Here is a 21,608-nt window from a genome sequence, read left to right on the forward strand (position 1 = left end):
TAACCCACAAGTGTGCGGTCCACAGGGGGGGGGGGTTGCGGCGTTCGGTGGATTGCCCAGGCTGTGGGTGAGCAGTCACGCGAGCGCGTGCCTAGCGCTCCCGTGAAGCAGCCAACTATCGGAGAGGGAGTGCGGCCTCTTTCCGCCACCGCTGTTCGCCCCGCACGCATTCAGCCACGCGCAGCAGAGACGCGCTCCGCGCCCGCGCACGCCTCTCTTGTCCCGATGCGTGATCTCGCTCTCGAAGACCGCGAAGAGCCTGGCAGGAGCGTATAGTAGTCCCCCCCCCCCCTCTCCTCCTTCTTTCCCTCCTACTTCCAGCACGCACACCCTTATTTTCGATGCGCACCCCCTAGAGCCAGCAAACTGTGTGTTGGCGGAGAGGACCAGTGTAACGGGAAAGTGGTTCCCGCTGGCGATGATGGCCTGCCGTTTCTATACCGATGCGAATGAGATTCAGAAAGCAAACTTATAGCGGTCCCGGCCTTAAGGGAAATAGATGGGAAGCCTAAGTGGATAAAATGAAAAGACAAAACAAAATGAAAGCGAGATGAGTGCTGTGGTGGTGGTGATATCTGTTGCACGAGGTCGACTTTTCTTTCTTTTTTTTTTTAAGCGTGCAAATATACTTCGTGCGTGCTGGTGAACCAACGTATTCTTTTATTTTTCTCATGCGGTTCTTTTGTAACAACTGCTAACTCACGTACGAGGCTATACACACATGCCAATGCCAGAGGCACTCTTGAGTCCCACAACACACGCTGGTCGAGAATCAGGAAGAAATACGATTGAAAATGGGCTCCAACAAATGCCCTTTCGGCAGGGAAAACATAAATTCGTTTGCCAGATATTCTGACCAAAGCAACAAGGAATACGAAAACTAAAATGCGCTTTATTTGTTTTCTCATTTCTGCTTGTGTTTAGACCTGGGCTGACTAATTATTGCTGTCGATGGTCACGCGCTCAATTTGAAGCAATAGGAAATTCGAGGATGAAAAGCCTAGTAGATGACATACAATGTATAAACATTTCCTCTGTAAATGACTCTCGAGCACGAAATGTGCGTGGAAAATGTGGACACGAGATACATAAAAACAACGAGCATTTGGTTCCGCCGCTTCAATCTTAAACTCGCACATGCCGTCTTGGGGATCAGTGCTTTAGCCACATGTCCAAAGTGCTCAAACAGCTCTCCTCTGCTAATGACACATCTGCAAGTGCGATATACAGTGTAATGGTGGCAGTGCCGCATGCATTGTAGTAGACGTATGCTGGTGCAATGCTTGTGTCGACTAAGAATCTTCGCAAAAAAAAGCCAAAAAAAAATAGAAACGAAACATTAGCCCATACTGGCTAACATACCCAAGGTACCATCCACCTAACGTGTCAACTGGGATAGTGGAAAAGAAGAAGCAAAGAGGAACGCTGAGAGAGAGACTAACAGCGCAACAGAAGTTGCGGAACCCCAAGATTGTTCCCAAGGCGCACAATATAGAAAACAAGATGTCTAATTATAATTACAACAATATACTCTTACAAGTAATACAACAATATACTCTATTTATATTCCAAGATTGTTACGTTCGTGCTTAATTTTTTGTGTGTGATAAAATCGAGTGCGGTCCTACTTATTAGAGAGAGGGAGAACAGCGGACGAATCCGATTTAATCTTGGCCACTCGCCATTCTTCGAGGTGCACCGATATCCCCAGGCACTTGCGCCTTAGCTTCCGCTGCAGTACAGATGCTGTGTCCCAGAATCCAACTAGTCACCTCACTGCAGGTTCACCGGTCTGCGAGCATTATAAAAGAGTTGTGCACTCCTAGCTTCTACGCTAGTCGTTACGCTTTTTGCCTGTTCTCGTAGCGACTTGTCCGTCAGTTTTGCGCCACCCTCGGCATGCGATGTCGAGAACGCACCCTGTCTCAAGCTTTATGTCTATAGTACGACTCAGCAGCAACGTCTATACGCTACCCGCACATGTGAATTCGCGTACTCTACTTCGTTAGTAAGAGAGGAGAAGCACAGGACGAATATATTTCCTCTGAGCATCGCATTGAAGGAAAGAAAAATAGAAAGGAAAGGAAGTTCTCCACGAACAGATCCACTGACTGAATTCTATGCACACACTATTCTCGTTATTCAGAGCAGCGAAGATGCAGAAGAAAGGAGCAGCCAGTTTTTCAGCCCGCCGCAAAGAGGAGGAAACGAACTTAGTCTCGGAAACACGATTGGACTTCAAAAGCTCCGTCTAACAGTGAAAACAGAAGGAACAAAGGAGAGAAAAGGCCGATGAAGAGACCGCAGTATAGGCTAATGGAACAGCGGGCAAACAGAAAGGAGACAGGAGCGGGCTCGCGCGAGCGAGCAAACGAAGTTCCGGAGTCGAAATGAGGGGACGTCGACGACGACGAGAAACTAACGAAATGAAAAGAAACCGGCATGAAGAGGTGCGATGAGCACCGAGAGAATGCTGGAGCACAACTCCGAGATGAGCGCCACTGGAGTTTTTGCATCTCGGAGGCGAAGCGTCAGGCACCCCTGTCTTTCTCCTATAGTTCCCTAGACGGAGCCTCCGCCCCGAGAATGCTGGAAAAGTAGGGACAGTGTGGGGAGAACTCCTCTGGAAAGGACTGTAAAGCGCAAGGGTGGGGATGGGCGAGGAACGATGTAGGCGGAGTGCAGAGAAAAGAGAGAGCGAAGGGTAAACGCTGGGAAAGAGTGGCGTGCGGCGACCATTTGGGGCGGGCGGGCTCTCACAGAGGCGCGCGCCGCCGCTCAGCCGATGGGGGCGGCACACGGCTGCGTTCGGCCCGCTGAGAACGCCGCGCGCGCCGGCGGTCTTGCCGAGCTCGCCGCCGCAGCACCACCACCACTAGCAGCCGCTGCGACCACAGGTGTTTCGCTACCGGGGGCAGGCTTCGCTGCAAGACATCACGCTGTCGTGGAGGGCAACGTCGACGCGTAGGCGAGAAAAGGCGGCGAGAGGAGCTTTCCTGTGGAAACCGGAAGAGTAGTGAAGGCGCATTAATCTCTGTTTTTCTCAATATATCTTGCCCCACTTTCTCTCTCTCTGTCTTGACGTGCGCGTGATCGAGACATGCTTCGGACTTGGCACAGCGCGATCGGCCCGAACCGCGGTGATGACGGTGTCTGAGCCACCTCCTTCGAGGGACCTGGCTGTCAACATGCGGCCAAGACCCGGAGTCGGATATTGGGCCGCACTCCTTGTGTGCGCCACGCTGCTGCTCGTCAGTCCGGGTGAGCACTTTGTGTCCACTCTGCATGCGTTGCGCTGCGAGTTAGTCACTTTCATGCTTGAACATAAGAGCATTAACGACATTATCTATTTGTTTATTTGTCTCGCCGAAGCGCCAGTAGGTGAAGCGCATCGCTATACTCACCAGGTTAACAGCGATTTATATCGTCGCGGTAAAAACAAATGCAACCGAAGCAGCGCTGCGGACTCTGATGGAAAGCGAAACTTGTGTTCGTTTCAGTCCGAGCCGAGCGCGTGAATTGTGACGTGCGTTCGAATGCCTTTCTAGAACTTCGGCTATACTGTACTTTGTGTGGTGCGGCTGCCAGTTTGACACGTGTACGTGCGTGTTTTAAGAGAGACAGTTCCCGGAGCACACAAACGCGGTAATCGTGTACAGGCTGACGGGCACAGCGACACTTGCACATCCGTTCAGGTCATTTCAGTGGACAAATATGTTGTTTCCTTCTTAATCGCAATAATAATTAAAAAAAATGCTGCAACACATTTCGAAGCAATATAACACTGTGATACGCACTTTTCAACGCGATAATTTGGGCTTCTTTCTTCAAATTTTGCAAGTACTTGATGCGGCGGAATGAAGAAAAATAAAACACATTGGCAAATTTTATGCAGATGCTGTTAGAGATACGCTAATGTTATCCCATGTTTTTAGAGTACCAGACGCAAATGCATAATTAATGACTACTTTCAATTTTGTTCCTTCGTGACTGGGACGTCCTGATGGGCTAGTAGACTGAATTTAGGTTGACATTACTGAATGCTTGAATTAACACAATCCAAACAAGGAAGCACGGTCAGAATCAGTGCTTTTCTTGTCCAGGTTTCCTTGTGTTGTCTGTGTTTATTCGCACTGTCAATCGGGTGTTTCCTTTTTCACGTCGTCTACTTCCTTGCGCCGAGCGGTTGATATGCTTGTTCATTAAGAAATAGCTTGTTCCTACTTATTCGCTTTGTAGCTGCCGAACTTTAGTGAAAAAAAGGCAAAATGTGCTACACCCCAAACAAAAAGCGTAATCTGCGATGGTGGTCGAGAGGGCCGGTCGAACTAAGATCGGCACAAGGCATCCAGAATAGGGGTGGATATATGGGGTGGATCCCACCCCATATACTAAGCTGCTGAGTAAATATGTACTGTCTCTGTCTCTCTTCGCTATTTTCTCAAACTTCTCTAACGAAGGCACATCGCCGAAGCATGTTTTTAATTATGTGTTGATGAAGTGTAGTTTATTACTAAACTTGTTACATACATGGTTCCAAGACCATGCGAAAAAAAAAAAGCGACGCCGGAATGGATTTAAGAAGCGCATTGCGCGATGGTACGACACTGTTAGTGCCGGAACATGTTGTAGTACCCTTCGGTATTGGACGTTAAAAAGGGATTATATTTTACTATCCGTATAGCAATAAGGGACTTAATTACTTCCTTGTGTCTCCTCTGTTGCTGCTGCCAACTTAAACACCAGTTCTTACCAGTGGTCTTCCGCGTATGCACTCTTCGCTAACTCAAGACCTGACCGTGACAGCTCGAGTTTGATGTTTGTCGCGTCCGTCAGGTTATATCTTTTAACTAAATTAGTAATTACAATAAACACTCGCGGATTCAAGTTTGCCAAAGCAGTGGCTTGGACGGTCAGTCAGCGCCGACATGCTGGGCTGACTAGTCAGACTCTATTCGAGCAACGTAGATGGCACCACAGGTACCGTACTTTACGTTCGGGGTAGCCAATGGGGCGCCGCTGATTCTTCCGGGAGCGCATTAGCACCAAGACTTGTGAGTAGGGCAGAACGAAACGCGCTTTAGTGTTTTAAGCGCGAAACACGTGTTAGAAATCGTGTTTGTGCCCTCTGTCACGGAAACAATCAACCGGCGGGAACACGATGATACTACACACGACGCTAAATTGCCGACGGTGTCTGATTCGATTTTGTTGCACGTTCGCATCTACACGCTCGGAGAGGAGATATCCTGTCACAAGTACCGAGGCCGCTTCAAAGTATCGAAGGCCAGTGGCCCATAGCTTCAGTCACGTGCTCGCACGATACCCGCAGTTATTCCGTAGCACGCCAGGTTTCTTTGCTTACTTTTCTTATTCATATTTAGAACTGAACTTGCGGTGAGCTTTACTGCTACACGATGAAGCTATGCAAGAAAGTCAAACCCGCAACGTTCGAGAGAGAACGTGGCTTTGTATGCGGGAGTCCCGAGATGCGCGAACGTAATAAAATGAGCGGCGGCTTACAGAGGTGCAATGACCCTTGTCGTATTGAATACATCAATTCCTGATAGGTCATCTAGAATAAGCAACATTGGGCTAGGTCATTCCTGATAGCGGGGGAGTTAACGGGAAAGCTCCTATGGCCGATAGCTCTCTCTATGCCGTGGAATAGTTGTGATGTCTGCCTTGAACAACGCAGCTGCGGTGATCACGGCTGGCAATACTAAGAAGCAGTAAAGTTTCTCTCTGTCTGGCCAAATGACGGCGCCAGCGCCACATGCGTTACGAAAATTCGATCGCTGGAGCGCTTCGTCCCGGTGCAGTCGTTGGCGTGCCTTATTAATTTTGAATAACCCAGACACGTGGCGTAATGAGGCAACGTATTGCGCAGCGATGTTCCTAATCATATCCTCTGTGTTAAGTGTCTGCGCTAACAAAGCGGTGCTTTATAGTTAGGATATATCTATATGCGTGCCGGATATCGGCGCAGAACATGAGCATGTCAAGCGCGAAATTAAAAAGTACTGACAAAATGCGCCCCCTGTGACATCCTATGATTGGTACACTATGAATAAGATGCTATAAGTAGGACAACATAAAAAATAAGAAAAGGAGCCTAGATGGTATCTGTGCTCACGGATAGATAAAAGGGCCATTTGCAGTCACGCTGTGAAGATGCTGTGTCACTAAATCGCCGCAATGCCTGTTTCTGCATTGTCACTTTTTTGACGCTGTCTGCGTTATGATGGACGCGGTTTGAAAAATATAACTAATTCTTATGTGAACCCCAGGGGCGCCGCTCTGACTCCGAGACACCTCTAGGGAAATATATTACTCGCTGACAGCAGGGGGGACCTTGGTAAAGGCGCCACCGGTCCAAAGTCTGCATTAAAATGTTTACGGCTGTCTCCAAAAGGCGTAGATGCGTGGAGAGCCACTTGAATGGAGAAGTAATCTTATCTGCGAAGTAGTTGCGTTGCTGGTGGCCCCACCAGACCGTAGAGAGCGAAGTATTTTTGACGACAGGCAGCAATAAAGCAGAGTGACTTCTGTATACTTTGACAAGAAAGAATTCATATTCTCTCATCCCGGTCTCCACAGTGGTGTCCCTGTCGTTTCTAGAATGTTATTGTCGGAGTAGCACATTGCTCATCATTTAATAAACAACAACAACAGCAGCAGCGCTGCAGTTGCTTTTGATTAAAGCGATGGAAAAGGCGGCACTCTGCATTTGCAGGGACGGTAAACCTGATACCTTTGACGAGAGCAATGACCTGTCCGCTGAAGACAGCGAATCGTAAGGAACTTAAAGAGGTTGACAGAAATTTGAGGGAAGTAGTAGTAGTAATAACGTTATTAAGAAAGGGAGTGGAGGAAAAGGGGTCAAAGAGCGATTGGTGGCTCCTTTAGTCCAGGGCTCAACTGGGGGAAATAAATGAAACCAATGGGACAAAGTTTTAAGGAGATCAAAGGTACGAAATCTGTACAAAGGTGACTTATACTCTGCTTGAGTTGCAAGCCCTTAGTACATGAATCCGCCAATACGTACATCCTGTGAATAGGTGCCTCAACAATAGGTGCCGTGTAAGAAAGGAAGAAAAAGAAAAATGTCCGTACGCCACGTTAACTTTACGTCAAGGTGTGATTACACAGCGTTTGCGGCTATTAGCGCGGGCTTCACTCGATGCCGACTTTAATACCACCATCAATTTAGATTCAGTGACCCAGTTTTTCAATTCGTTTTTTTTTTTTTGTTTACCGGCTACGAAATGACTTCACTCGAACTATTCGAGATTTGGGCGTTGGCCGTCAGCGATTGAATAACAATTTGCATATTTAGTTTTGAAAACTCTCGCTTTGAGGTGCACGTTTGGTTAAAACAAACCGAAACTGGGAGGTGGGAAGCTTACACAGCCTGTGTTAAAAGACAAGAATATTCTCCACTGCTACCGAAAGTGGATTCGGCGTGAGGCTTTGTGGTTACACGGCGTTAGCCTGCACTAGGCACTCCTCCACAATATCGCAGCCTCTGCTATACCCAGATTTGGCAAAACACCAGCACATGACAGTGTACGCGAGCTGAGCGCCTTCATAATGCCTCTATAGTTCATTCCGTTTGCAGTGAACCACATTTTTCTGGAACAGGCGGCGCAATTCGTCTTGAGACGTACCACAGCCGGTATAGAACACCTCATAGAAGGAAAGGCCTATGCGACTAACGAACGCAAAATTGAAGCATCGGAAGAAACCGGCAGTTTCTGGTTGCTTACCCCCCCCCCCCCCCTTCCGTCCTCCACCACCCACACTACTTCGAAGTTCCCAGAGTTCCCTTTATACCATCCGTCTGTGAAACAATGCACTGCGAAGAAAGAACCCAACCGGTACCTGTCAGCTCCCGTTTTGTTCGCCCAGACAATGAGCGCACAATTTGGGCCGCGGTGAACGGGTTAGAAAGACAGCAACGTATTTTTCTTTTCGTGTGGGTAAGCGCCGGTCCACGTCTCTTATCGCTTCTTTCCTCTTTTTTTTGCCTCCATATTACACGTTCATCTCTTTCTTCAGATTTTTTTCTTTCTCTCTCAAGGGGTGACACGACACGACCCTTTCGACCCGCAATCGAATATTATGCAAATGAACGCGTGCCGTCCATTTGTCTCGTCACCGGAGCCCGTAATACGAAAACCATGAGCTGTCAACGGCAGCGGCTGGCCGGTTCCTTTTCGTCGGGGACGCTGCTGGCTGCTCAGGGCCGAGTGTTTGGTGAGGAACTGAGCTGAAACGAGGCGGGCGGAGCGGGTCGCGGTGTTCGAAGAGGACCGAGGGAGCTCCCGAAAGGGGAGTAAGCACGTAGGTTTGAAAGCTTATGGACAATCGAGAGGATGGAAGGAAGATAAACAGAAATGATGAAAAGAGATTGTTCTTCAAAAAGAGTTATAGGTAGGCGCGGAAGGCAGAAAAGAAAGAAAGAAAGAAACGAAAAGCTGTTGAAGACGGGCAGAAATGACCCGGGAATTTAAGAGGTCCCTGCTTTCGTGAACCGTAATGACAGCTGGGTCGTCGCAGTGCCAAATCATTTTTCTTGCACGGCAGCATTTATTTCTTTGCCATCAACATCGCTTAAATTTCTTCCTCCTATATCGAAGAATACAGGCATTCAGATATTTCGACCCATGTCAGCTCCACACAGCTCTCACGAAAAAGTGAAGTCAGGGACGTTTTCTCGGTTTCTTTATTTGTTGTTTTTCTGTATCGGAAATGAACCTGAGCGCTTTAAACACCAGCATAATATCACTTGCTCTAGTCTTCATTTTGTTTCAACTTCCCTTTTGGCTTGGCCATATGAAGACGTCCGATACAGCACAGAGAAAAACGAAACAGAATTGATAAGCCCTTGATGAACTAACCTCGTTCTTTCGTCTGTTTTCCGATCGTCTCGTTTTTCTTTCATCAACGACGCGGCTTCAACAAAAGCATCGTTGATCAGCAAGAGTCAACAAAAGCATTGTTGACTCTTGAGCGATTATGTTAATTAAATCCCGCTTGTGTTTCCTCTTTACTATTTCGTTCATTTTCCTTACGGACGGTTGGCACTGGAACAGCACATCGTTCTCGCTGCGCGTGCTATCTAATCTATCCATCTGTTTGGTCTTCCGGCAGAGTAACGAGTTTAATTTTCTGCAAATACAGAAAGAAGAAGAAAGAAGCCCGGCCCATTATTCAAACTTCCCGGAAGAGCTATAAACTTGTTTTTGTCTGTCTCCCTCTTGTTGGTTGCTTTCCTTGTATTCTTCGGATGATATAATTAAAGGCGTTTGCAGCTGTGCAAGGAAGCACCACCCCTGTGTGATTTTAGTTAGAACGATCCCTGGAAGTATGTTTGCGGGCATGTACCTGTTCAGAATGCGGCGTTATTACGAATATCGAATGCCGTTTCGGGACTGAAGCATCGACCGATTAAAATTTTCCTTCGGGCACGTGCACCTACAATGAAGATGAAAGAAATCCAATCTTTTTAGTCTGATCACTAGCCGCTGTTTACGTGCCAGACTATACATGCTCCAAAACGCATACAGGTGCCTTGAGCACCCAAGGTAAATGACTTACTTATGGTAATACTTGAGCGAAACGCAGTACAAGTTGGGTTATTTCTTCATAGAGAACAAGGCCAATCAATGCGTAGTCAAACCAATCGGCGTTGTTAGGGAAGAAGAGCAAATCGTAAGTACGAAAAGAATTGTTGCCGTGCTGTAAATGTAAGTGTAATGCCAGCGAATTGGATGGATTAAATGTAACAACGTGTCGCATTTCGATTTTCTACTCACTTTGATTTTAAAGAAATCCGAGGACACCTAGGTACTTTTGATGAGCTGTGAATGCGAAAGCATTAATGCTTTGTGCGGTCTAGAGCGACGTTCTGCTTCGGCTTCGCGTTGTCGAAGGGCTTCGTCCTCTTGCCGCTGGAGACACTTTGCTTGGCGATCCGCTTGCGCCTCGCGCTTTCGAATGGCTTCGTGCTGCCTCCTAGAGCGTTGCGTCGCCGCTCGTTCCGTCCGACGTGCACTGGGAGAGTTGGCGACGGTGGTGGATTTCGCTGCCTGCCTCTTCACTCGTTTCGCTGCATTATTCCGCTCCCTTACTTCGCTTGAGGTGTACTGGTGTGGATGGCCACGTTTCGCTCCTGCCGAGGTTGCGGCCGACGACGATTTATACCTCTGTTACACGGGCACTTGCAACGGCCGCTAACGCAAACGGCAGTTGAACGCCGTAACGGTCGTGGGAACTGAACGGTGGTAGCAGCGATCACACGGCACTTTCCATGTTCAGTAGGTTCACTTCCGTTTCGACGAGTTGTCACGTGACTCTTGAACTTTTTACCTCGCCAACTTGAAAAAATTTTGTTTCTGGATCCAATCCAATCCATTGCGTTGCAATATGGCTGCGTTTGTTGTGGTTTCTATGTGGTGAAGCGTTCCATTTCACGTTACATCGCTTGCGCCAACCGCAGCACCACTGTGCATTTCCTTTTTTTTTTTTGTACCGCGAGTGACCGTCTGCGAGATTCGGCAGGTGCAGTGTTGAGCGTGGTGCGACTTTGGGACGCGCACCCGAGAACAGCCGTGGAATGGCGCTTAGCCGGCCGCTTTATGAATGCGACCGCGATCGTCCGCCCGATTTGCTTCTCCTGGTTGCGCTCTACGAGGCCTTGTCTGCAAAAAGGGCTGAACTGCAAGCTGTGCGCATTAAGAAACCGTCAATCAAGAAGAAGCGGAAGGCGGCCGAGAAGCGACGTCGCACCCTCGCTACACTCTCTGTGGTGATGTCTGCCAGGCAAAGGAGTGTGTGGACGCTTTCCAGACTACCGTCTCGGTACGACACCACCGTGCCAACGTTGTTGGATCAAGATTTCAAGGCCAACTTTCACGTGACCCGTTCCACATTTTCCTACATCGTGAGCTCGTGTCCCTCACTAGCACGGGAGGATACGAACATACGAGCTTGCACACCCCTACACTAGCGCATCGCCCTCTCGCTGTACAGACTGGCTGAACAGAGCTGGTTGAACAGCGCCGTCATCCTTGTGTTTACGGGCGCATTGTGTTTCTGAGCTCGCAGTTCGGCAAGGTGATCCTGCCACAAGTTGATAAGTAAATGAGTTAGTGGCGCTGTCCAGGCAAAGCGTTCTTGCGCCGGCGTGCTCGCCTGTAGCGGGGACACGTTGCTGCTGGGGGCTGCCATATTGCCTATTTCACGACAAAACGGACGGAAACGGCGGCGGAACGAAGACCGGTAAGCTCCGTTGGCGTCAATCGCCGTTGGATTTCCAACGGCGCTCGCGCTGCTGTGTAACTCCGCCTTACGGCCGTTACGGCCAACTGCCGTTTTCCTTAACGGCCATTAAAGTGCCCGTGTAATAGGGGTATTAGATGCCTCGGACTCCGTAGCGGTGCGTGCTGCACGAGCCACCAAGCACCGCTATGAAGCAGCCTGCGATGCTGGCTCGGGAACCGCGCGCAGGCGTCTGAGAGCGAGAGTGAGGGTGACGTGGCGTCGCGGCGATGCCCTCTCCCCTCACGCAACGCCTGGCGCGCTAATGCGACAGCAGGATGTTACATTTAGACCGCTCGGCTCCATCGAAGCACACTCGTGCCATGGCATCGAGCCAATGGAAATTTGTCGAGGCGGGCTCGTAACGTGGCGCCGCAGCCAATTTAGGTGCCGTTTCGCTGGTGCAGACTACAGATGCCGGCTTTTTTGCTCAATAGGCCATTTAATGCTTTCGGATCAATATGTCAGTCGTCTTAGCGGCCTTATATCTTGAAGCTATTTAATGGTGCCGAGAATAAAACCAAATACTACGTGCTTCGAAAATTGTCTTACAGCACTGAACGACTATATATTCCCGAAAGGAATTCAGTCTATTAAAATAAATACACTCTTGAAGAAAACAAAAAGATAATTTTGGAAAGCTTTTTGCGTGGGATGGAGTAATTTGGAAATGTAAAACAGCAGCTTTTCGCTTATTTCAGACCTTTACGGTGTGCCTGGTCGCTCTGTTTTAGTTACTTTCGTTTATCAATAGGCACTCGCAAATTTAGCGAAAGAAAACACCGCAGAAATCTTAAGTTTTTCTTCATGTTCTAGACGAGGTTTTATTTTTTGCATGGCGTGAACCGAGCGATCTACCTGGAAGCGACGAAAGCTGTCTCTACAGAGCATCGCACTATAGGAAGCCGACCTCTCATATCAAATTCCGAACAACTGCACACCTGCTCCTTTCGCAAGATAGTTTCAGTAGAAGACCGAAACAACAACAACAAAAAAAATCGTTCTGCAGTATTTCAGAAAAATATACCTGACTAATAAATGAATCTATGGTGTTACGTTCAATTATACGCTCTTTTGCAGCAACTTGATTGCGTACTGGCCAATAGAGGGAATGTCGTAGACCGGTCACCAGAGACGCATCTGCATGTACGCTCGCGTGCGCGCGCGCGCAGGCACGCACGCACGCACGCACACACACACACACACACACACACACACACACACACACACACACACACACACACGCACGCACGCACACACACACACACACACACACACACACACACACACACACACACACACACACACACACACACACACACACACACACACACACACACACACACACACACACACACACACACAAACACACACACACACACACACACACACACACACACACACACACGGGCGGTAATATTGCTCATGCATCATTTAAAGGCGACAATTGAAGTGGCCACAATATTTAGGTGTACTGGAAGCGAAGGCTACGATACTTAAAGGTAGCGCTATCCGGACAGCACGTAAGTGTATCGATCTATAACGTAGAGAGGGAAGTTTTGAAATCTGTACTCGAAGTTGGATGTATACCTGCTGCCCGATTCCGCGCAGGATCAAGCACGTTGCATGATACACAGACTGCTGCCCGCACCCTGTTTGCACGTACATTACAGTGGCGGGCATTGCGAGTGGCATTGTATGCAGTGATCTCGATAATAGCGATATGTCGTGACCACTGCCGACTGAGCCTGACGCTGTCCGTCGGACATGCCATTAGGGTACGCACACCTGAGACCACGGCGCCTATTTTCACTCGGTCCATATCGAAATGAGTATAGAGTAAACAGGAATGAAGAAGTTAATAGCTGGGCCATTTTTTTCTCTCTTGCTCGCAAATATAATAACCCACGGCCGTCTCTATATATTTCCTAGCGTGACTGTCATCAATACACGCGCGCAATATGCTTATCTTCTTCCACAGGGAGTGACAAACCTAAGGAAGCTATGAAGTATTTCACTAATGAGCAAAACCACTCTGCACTACCCGTTATTCTCAGAAACTGATTGTTGTCGCACCCATTAGTATATGGCAGCAGAGAGCAGAATATTAGAAGAAAAAAAACGTTACAAACAGCTATAGACAGTGGCCAAAAGCAGCGCTCGTGAAGCAATCTGCAGCACTGGAGGATGTGGATGAATAAATTATGCCACGTTGATCAGCTTATTTTGTTGAGCAACTTTCTTCAAGACGGTTGTTTGACTCCTGCTGCTACTATCACATCTCCAGCTTTTTAGCTGGAGATGTGACACATGGTCACAGACACATGACCACATGGCCGACACATGGCCACAGAGGCCTTGTATGGTCTATGAATGTTTGACATGAGGGGAGACATACCTTATCTCTTTCTAAGGGCACGTGTCTGCTTGAAACACAGGCTCACGGATGGGCTGCATGAATAAGGCGCACGAATAAGCCTTACGAAAGGCAGCCTAAATAGAACGAGAACGTCGTTAGCTTTCGTAAGAGGTCCGTTGCGCCAGTCACACTGTTCCGCCCACCGGCAGGTATTTGCTTTGTACAGGTACGCCTAATACGCTAAGCCGTGACATTTTTGGTCGATACTGTAATTTGCTTCTCCGGAATGGAAACGATCTGTGTTCGCGCTATTACATTACGCTATACAGATGCTCTCTGCTTCGTTATCGCGCATATGCTACCAGTTTTCTTTCCTTATCAGCGTTTCCGTGCTTTTTACCTCATCTATATACACAACGCGCCCATTTATTTATCCCACTTCATTTTATTTGGCTTCGTAATTCATAGTAATGAGGCCTGACATGGCGGACATAGACAATTCCATAGGGGGCGTGATGAAACCTGCATTGAATGCTAAATGCGGTAACAAAAATAAGACATATGTGACGAAACGCTAAGGAACCAAATATCGCGTCATATATATATATATATATATATATATATATATATATATATATATATATATATATATATATATATATATATATATATATATAAGCGTCTATCGCATCAGCAGATGAAGCTTTTCGTTGTCGCTACAAAAAGGAGGGATCAGAGAGACGTCATCATGACGGGAGGCAAAAAAAAACAAAAACAAAAAAACAAAACAAGTGAGACAATAATTGCAATAACGACAGTTATCAATTACGTTTCAAGGTTATAACAAGGTTGTCTCTCCCCCTATTGCGATAAGAGCAGTGGAAGACTTCGAATTGACCTCTGGCACCTCATCTACGTTTATGTGCACTGAAATTGCAGACGCGGGCGTTCCGAAGCACTGGCAGACAGCCGAATAACATGCAGATGGTTCGAAGTGCCCATGATAATTTGGTGCAGCAAGTTTTGTGCTCACCATCATCCCAATCTCTGACACCGTGGGCTCTTGCTGACTGCCACTACGTCAAATAGTACTAAAACTACCGCAATAGAATGCCAATATATCATATATCAAGCTGCACACTGGAAGATAAGAGGGTGTAGGATCTTCATGCTTCAATATGCCGCGGCTACAAGCCTCTCCCGAAGATGAAAAGCTAGGGCGCTTCGGTCTGAATACCACTAAGCCGAGGTTCACAACCTGGCATCATCCCTCACATGCAAGCATGCGCGCACCATCTCCTGTATTACTTGCGCCTTCACAGTGCAGTGCATAGCAATGGAAGCTGGGCGGATAACTGAAAACGAACCGACAAAGAAAAGGCGAGAAAGCCTAGTTTGCTACATACACTCCCCTGGAAGAGCTCATCCGTGCACAAAGCTGAATAGGGACCGAAGGCTTGCCCACGATTCAACGTGACGCGGGCTTCCGTTACTCTTGGTGTAGGGGTCTGGCAGGGTAGGCAATGCAATGTCGCACTTCTGCGAGCCGAAGTAGTTGCTTCACGCCGGTGATTACGCCAAGCCCAGAGAAAAGCTAAATGAATAATGCACTTTTGTTCAGGGGTGGGCTATGTGAAGGAAGATTGCTCGCGGCGTCAGCTATGCTTCCTTTATCTTAAACCTGGCCTGAGTAGCCATTCCTTTTGTTGCCGCCTCGTAGTACACGTATCGTAGTATACGTATACTCTGCGCAAAAAGTTGTATACGCTCTTCTCCTGTTTGATTTTTTTTTCACTTCTATTCCTGGATAATGTTTGTTCCTCTAGCTTCTGTATATCCACATCCCTTGTTGTCAGCCTTCCAAAGCAGTGTATTACATTGTGTACGTCTTCTGCATTCTTCGCTGCTGTTTGCGGGTCCTAGGTATAGATGCGGTCGGTTAGTCTTTTTCTTTCTCGGGCGACATGGCGTATAACCAGGATGTGCCTCAGGAGCATTGAAAAGTTTTTTCCAAATAACTATTCGACTGCGTTTCCTCTTTTTGCTTGAAACCATCTTTGTTCTCTCCCCTTCTTCTCAATGTTTCCGTCCATTCGGAACTATCCGACTAATGCGGACTCTCAAAGAAATCGATGTCACAATGATATCCATACATTTCATTTCCCACTACCGTTTCTTGTATTATACAAAGGGCATAAGGGAAAACAATGACGCTAACAATTCTTGAGTTCGACACCTTGTACAAAAGACCTGACGATGTTATATTTAAAAACAAGGAAAGGCACACTATAAAATCCTCCTTTTTTAAAGCCACATATACGTATAATATTCATTATAATAGCTCCTGAATGGGTCACTGATGACTTTTATTTAAAGCCTTGTTTCAACAGTATCTGAGAGGCGAGTGACCTTGCAATAAGAATATCGGAGATGCGATAGCATCGTATCAGTCGAACATGATTGTTTTAAAATTCAATAAAAACGCAGTGTAAGCTTTCATGCGTTCGATGAGTGAATTTCGGTAAGCACGCGTTCACTCGATGTATTTCACCTGACTGTGCGTATAAAAATATCTTACAGAAGTGAATCAAGCAATCAGTGCCCACGTAAGAAAAAAAGGTAACTAAAAGACAGTGTTTCTGAAGGGGTGCTCCTATTTTGCCCAATATCCTTCTTTTCTTCCCTTGCAAAATGGGTCGGTAAACATTTCTACGCGTCATTTACGCACTTCATCATCATCCATTTTCTCTGCGTCTCTTCGCAAATATTATTACCGCTACGAGCTCTCAGTTTTCATTCTTCTTCCCCAAAATTTTACACGCCGATCACGCACTACCTAAAGCTATGCTACAAATAGAGCGACAGATAGACAACGAAGACAAAGACAAAACAATGACGACAAAATGCTACTTGCTTCAAAAACGCTTCCCGCTCGCTTCAATCTTTCATTCGCTTACATCCCTATTAAGTCTTAACAGCAGCAAGGGAGGCTCTACCATCGCTTCTCCGAAGACATTCAGCTATACTCCCACCAGAGTGGCGAAGGCAGGGGAGGTAGGATGAGAGCAGCAGCCGGGGGGGAGCGATCGTGTCGTTGCTGCTCTTTTGCAAGGCGCAGATTTCCAGCTTCGAAATGCGCTCAGCGTTCCCCGGGAAGGCGCGCGCTGTCATTTACTCTTCGTCGCAAATTATTTTTCCGCCTCATTGCCCCGACGCCCGAGCACCCAGAGCGCGCCAGCTCCGTGAATTCTCCCTTTTTTTTCTGCCTCTCCCCGTACCCGACCTTCGGCGGATATCTTAAATGGATTCTTGACGACGCAATCCCGCGTTGCAGAAACGCAAACAGCAGCGCCCAATGAAAACCCATAAAGAGTCGCTGCGTTCGATGCGAACACCGAACGCTACTGGTAAGAGGCAGGAAGAACAACCGGTATGAGAGCGAGAGTGAAAGAGAAAAGAACAAAAAGAAAAAAAAGAAACAACTCTGCTGCAGTAAAGAGACGACGACTCGAAGAGACTCCGCCATGGAAGCAAGATTCGAACCTTCCTCCTTCGCCCTTTCCGCGGACTCCTCAGAGCGGCGCACAAGTCGCGAAGCAAAAATGCGAGCTCGTTCGATGGTTTGCTTCTCGGTAAATAGGAAAAGAAAAGAAGAAGAATAAAAACAGGTAAGAAAATAAGAAAGACAGCACAGAAGCTGGAAGAATCGAACTTTGATATCGAAGGCGAGAAGGGGGATAAAGAGAGCTCCGAAATGTAGCCGCTGTGCTATTGACGCCGCGACTCGGCTCAAATGGAAGCTAGGCATAAATTATTTCGTTGACACAAATTTCGTGTCAGCCTGCCCGCTTTTTCTACGGGTCTTTCTCTTGTTTCTGCACGAGGCGGTGTTGTAGCCCCGCAAAAGACCGTGGGAGAACGAGGGATGGCGGTGCAGGGCTGGCGCCAGAATAGATGGCGTTAGCACGGCGCTTGACTAATTACTTCGATTTTTATGGCGAGGCTGACACCGTGATTTTGCGTTCTTCTTCTTTTTCCGTCTAACGAGGCACGTAGGCAGCAGTTTGTCTTCTGTGCCTCTTTATCCTCCTGTTCGTGCCTTTATAGGCTCGCGTAATTAGGGAAAATATATATTCCGCCTAGTTTTTCCCGCCGATGAGCAGAGCAGGTGCAACTCCCTCTTTCTTTCTGTGTGTGTGTGTGTTTTTGTTCTCTCACTTAAGGCGCAGGTGCCGCTGACTCACGTTTTTGACAGTTTGTAACTTGCACGTTCGAAACCTGGCAGGTATAGCAGCTTTTCTCAATTCGCGCATTTCGTCACCGATATGTTCGTCCTGGCGCGTGCTTTGTGCGCTGCCGTGGTGGTGTAACTGACTGAGCATTCCGGCATGCTTTATATCATGAAGTGTTGCAGATGTGTGCTTTGTATTTCCAACCGAGCGTTGAAAAATAATGACCTATGTGATGTGTATCAGGGTTGCGCAACTTTTTTTTTTCTTTTTTGGAGTTAATGCCGCGGGCTGGAGATAGGCTACGTGTGCAGCGACTGTAGTCATCCTTCGCGTTAATGTCTCCTTCCATAGGTTTCACGCTGAAGAGATCAAACCGCTGCCTTTATGAAATAGTTGACTTCTACAGCAAGGAATGAGTCATGTTATACAAGCATTAACTTCTTATTGGGACCTGGATGGGTGACGCCCAACAAGATACGAAATGAAAGAAATGCTTCGCGCACTCATTCGCGGCGTCATAGAAGGCTTATTCCTTTGATATTTTGACGTAGCACCGGTCAACTAATAAAACGTCTGAAGAACAGCGGTAGGCACTTATGAGTCCTTATGAAACCTCGCTTCCGCTATACATGATCTGACTCCATCTCGGGTGTTGGCAATTTTTCAGCAGTAAGTCGTTGCGTAAGAGCAGCACAGATGCTGGAGAACCGAGCCAATTACATCGTAGTAGACACAGACGCGTCTGAGGTGCAGCCATTTCTGCGAAAGCTCAGGATAATAGAAGTGATACAAGATAACACGATAAGTATAGTAGGCGTGCCCTAAGTTCTTAGAGCATGCGGATTTGCAAAGGGAGAAGTGCTCAGAATTTTCTTTTTTCACTGGGCCAAATAAGAGGCGGGGGCAGGAGAAGGGAGTGGGTAAGAGGTTATGAATGAAGTTTGCACGACTGACGAAGGTTTATTTTGCTTTGCTTCGAGTCAGAAGAGACTTGTTCTTTGCTCTGGGTATGCCACAAATAATTATTCAGGTACACCGCACGTTGTCGTCTCGTGATTCCAATGTTATAGGTTTTCTTCCTTTGCAGCGCAGAGCTGGGGGAAGGGATCTCAAACATATTAAATATATATACTTGACTTGGCTGCGCGTAAAATCGTTCCTTCAAAAGCATTATTAGGCGCGTCATGACCTTTTCTTTTACTTGTCAGAACGCAACACCAGCTGAATTATGAGTGATTCGCTAAATGGCTACAGGTGACGTCGACGGTTTCAGAAAAGTTCTCGCGACGTCCCGCTGATCTTGTAGGATCTCGCCACTAAGGAAGAAAAAAAAGATGGCGCAAAAGTTCGACTGTAGCACTGCCGGTCTAGTCGGCCAAGACGTACGGCGCGGACTATAGCTTGATTCTTTATTTCATTTCTTTAGCTTGAAATGCCTACATGCGGCGTCAATTCTTTATTTTTCTGCCACAAAGCTGTTTATGGCTGTTAAGAACGGCCCGCTGAGGTGCAAGTTTTGCCAGCCAGTTGCGACAGCGGCGTCAACTTTTCTTGGAAAGCCACCGTTACGCTCTAGCCTCGGCGCCATTGTGACTAAACGCGATCGGTGGACCAACTATTGTTACTGAACCCGCCACCGCCGACCCGATCTGCTATGAGCGAGGGAGTTGCCGAGGGAACGTCTCCGGAGGCCCCTTCCCACGCGCCGTTCAAGACGCAAAACAATGGACAACCGGCGGCCGTGCTGCGGGGGTCAGCTCGGGGAATCGGATGTGCCGTTCCTGACGTCAGCTCTGAGTTCTGCGAAGGCCGTCTGACGTCGGTTGGGGACCGTGAACCTCGCGCAAAGAGGTGTGTGTGTAAGCCCTCGTCTACGGTGCCCGGTCGAACGTTTCCTTCACCTTGGGATAGAGGGAGGACCGAGTGTTTATAAACCGCTGTTGTGCGGCTGCTCAGTGTACTTTCTCTCGCAGTCATGCTAGACTGATGAACTGCAACCTGCTAATGTAGATACTGTAAATAAACCCATATTCCTCGTTCCCGAAGAGAAGCAGTCCTTCCCTTCAACAACGTCCTCCGCGTGGATAAGTTCGACGGCGGCATGGGCCAGCTACCATCTAATTCATGCCCGACTCCAATCTTGACAACTGATTACGAGCGATGGGATTGACCCCCCAATCCTCACATGGCTAGGGTCCCGGGATCTCTTCGTTGCGCAAGGTCGATATAAAACTGTCATCATCTATGGCTCACACCTCCAAATGCAATGGCTCATATCCCCGTAAGACAGAGGCTACACGCACTCAGCAAAGTGAAGTGAACAGTACATACATTCTTTGGAATCACGCATACAACATACAGAACAGCGTACGTTTCAATAAAGAAGAAGCTCAAAACAAGCATCTGAACCATATAATTGATAAGGCGCAGCTGCGCCTACATGCGATGCGAAGCACGTAGTTCTACTCGCATACGTTTCCCGGTGAGTGAGTGAGACAACTTTATTTGGTCCACTATAGACGTAAGAAAACTCAACGTCATCTGGCTAGGCCCACTCGGGGACCATCAGGTGAACCGTGACGGCGCTCTCGCGAGCCCTCTGGACGGCCAGGATTTGAGAGGTCTGATCCTGGGCCCTAATTAGCTTCATCATTTCCTCTTGGGTGAAAGGGGGACTGGCGGAGGCGCAGCTCCACAGCGACGGCGCAGCCACCGCGGCTACGGCATCTTGACTGTAGCACACGAAGCAGGGAGTAACGTAACTACGCTTTCATACGTAAAAGGAAAACCCGCCTAGCAAGTGCTTCGTGTTGTGACAGTACTATGCGAAGGCCGCGTATAGTGAGGACTCCTGAAGAGCAGCGTGCATTCGAGGAGTTGTCGGTTGCAGCTTCGCTGCCCAACCGCCTTCACAGCGTGGATAGACCATTTTTTTTACTCAGCATGAAATAAGGAGGTAAGAAATATGTCCTTTAGGCTGACAGGGTTCAATCTTTGTGACAAAATGGCGACTTCACAAAAAGCATATGAACTGCGATTCCACTGTGGTATGTGCATCGTTTGGAACACGCGACGAAGCTGCCCGCCAAATACGATGGAAATACGTTTCAGTTAGTTCGTGCTCAGCGCACGTTCTCTGACACTTTTCTCAATGCACCGACGTGGTTTCAGACAAGACAGAAAAACGCAAACTGACCATGCAATCAGCGGCCGCTTCAGGCTTACGTCTCCTAATCAGGCGCTTGCGTTCAAATTTTGATTGTGAGGATAAATGAATATCACCGGTGAATATCTCAACAACCTTCAGTTTGCAGATGACATTGTCCTGCTAAGCAATGCTGGGTACAAATTGCAACAAAGTAATTATTGATGACCTTAACCGAGGAAGTGTAAGAGTATGGTTGAAAACTATTACGCAAAAGACAAATGTAGTGTTCAATAGCCTGCCAAAGAAATAAGAATTCATGATAGGCAGTCAGCCTCTAGAACCTGTGAAGAAGTACGTATATTTAGGTCGGTTACTCACACGGGACACTGATCACGAGAAAGAAATTTACAGAACAAAAATGGGTTCGGAGCACATACCAATCCTGTGCACGCAAGCAAAATAGCAATAAAAGTCAGGCGACCTAATATTACGTACTTCTCCTATCAGGGACATAGGGAACACAAATGATGTGTCGGAGCATCGC

The 21,608-nt window shown here is 47.7% G+C and overlaps 1 protein-coding gene across 1 annotated transcript in view; it reads left to right on the top strand.

Moving 5' to 3' along the window:
- Positions 1-2,751: 2,751 nt before the first annotated feature.
- LOC126531069 (uncharacterized) overlaps positions 2,752-21,608 on the top strand; it is a 124,925-nt gene continuing 106,068 nt past the window's right edge. The window contains exon 1 of the mRNA XM_050178455.3: positions 2,752-3,261. Within this exon, the coding sequence (XP_050034412.1) occupies positions 3,144-3,261 (118 nt within the window). The 5' untranslated portion in view covers positions 2,752-3,143. The remainder of the gene's footprint in view (positions 3,262-21,608) is intronic.

This window comes from Dermacentor andersoni, chromosome 5 (assembly GCF_023375885.2).
Source record: "Dermacentor andersoni chromosome 5, qqDerAnde1_hic_scaffold, whole genome shotgun sequence".
Taxonomy (NCBI): domain Eukaryota; kingdom Metazoa; phylum Arthropoda; class Arachnida; order Ixodida; family Ixodidae; genus Dermacentor; species Dermacentor andersoni.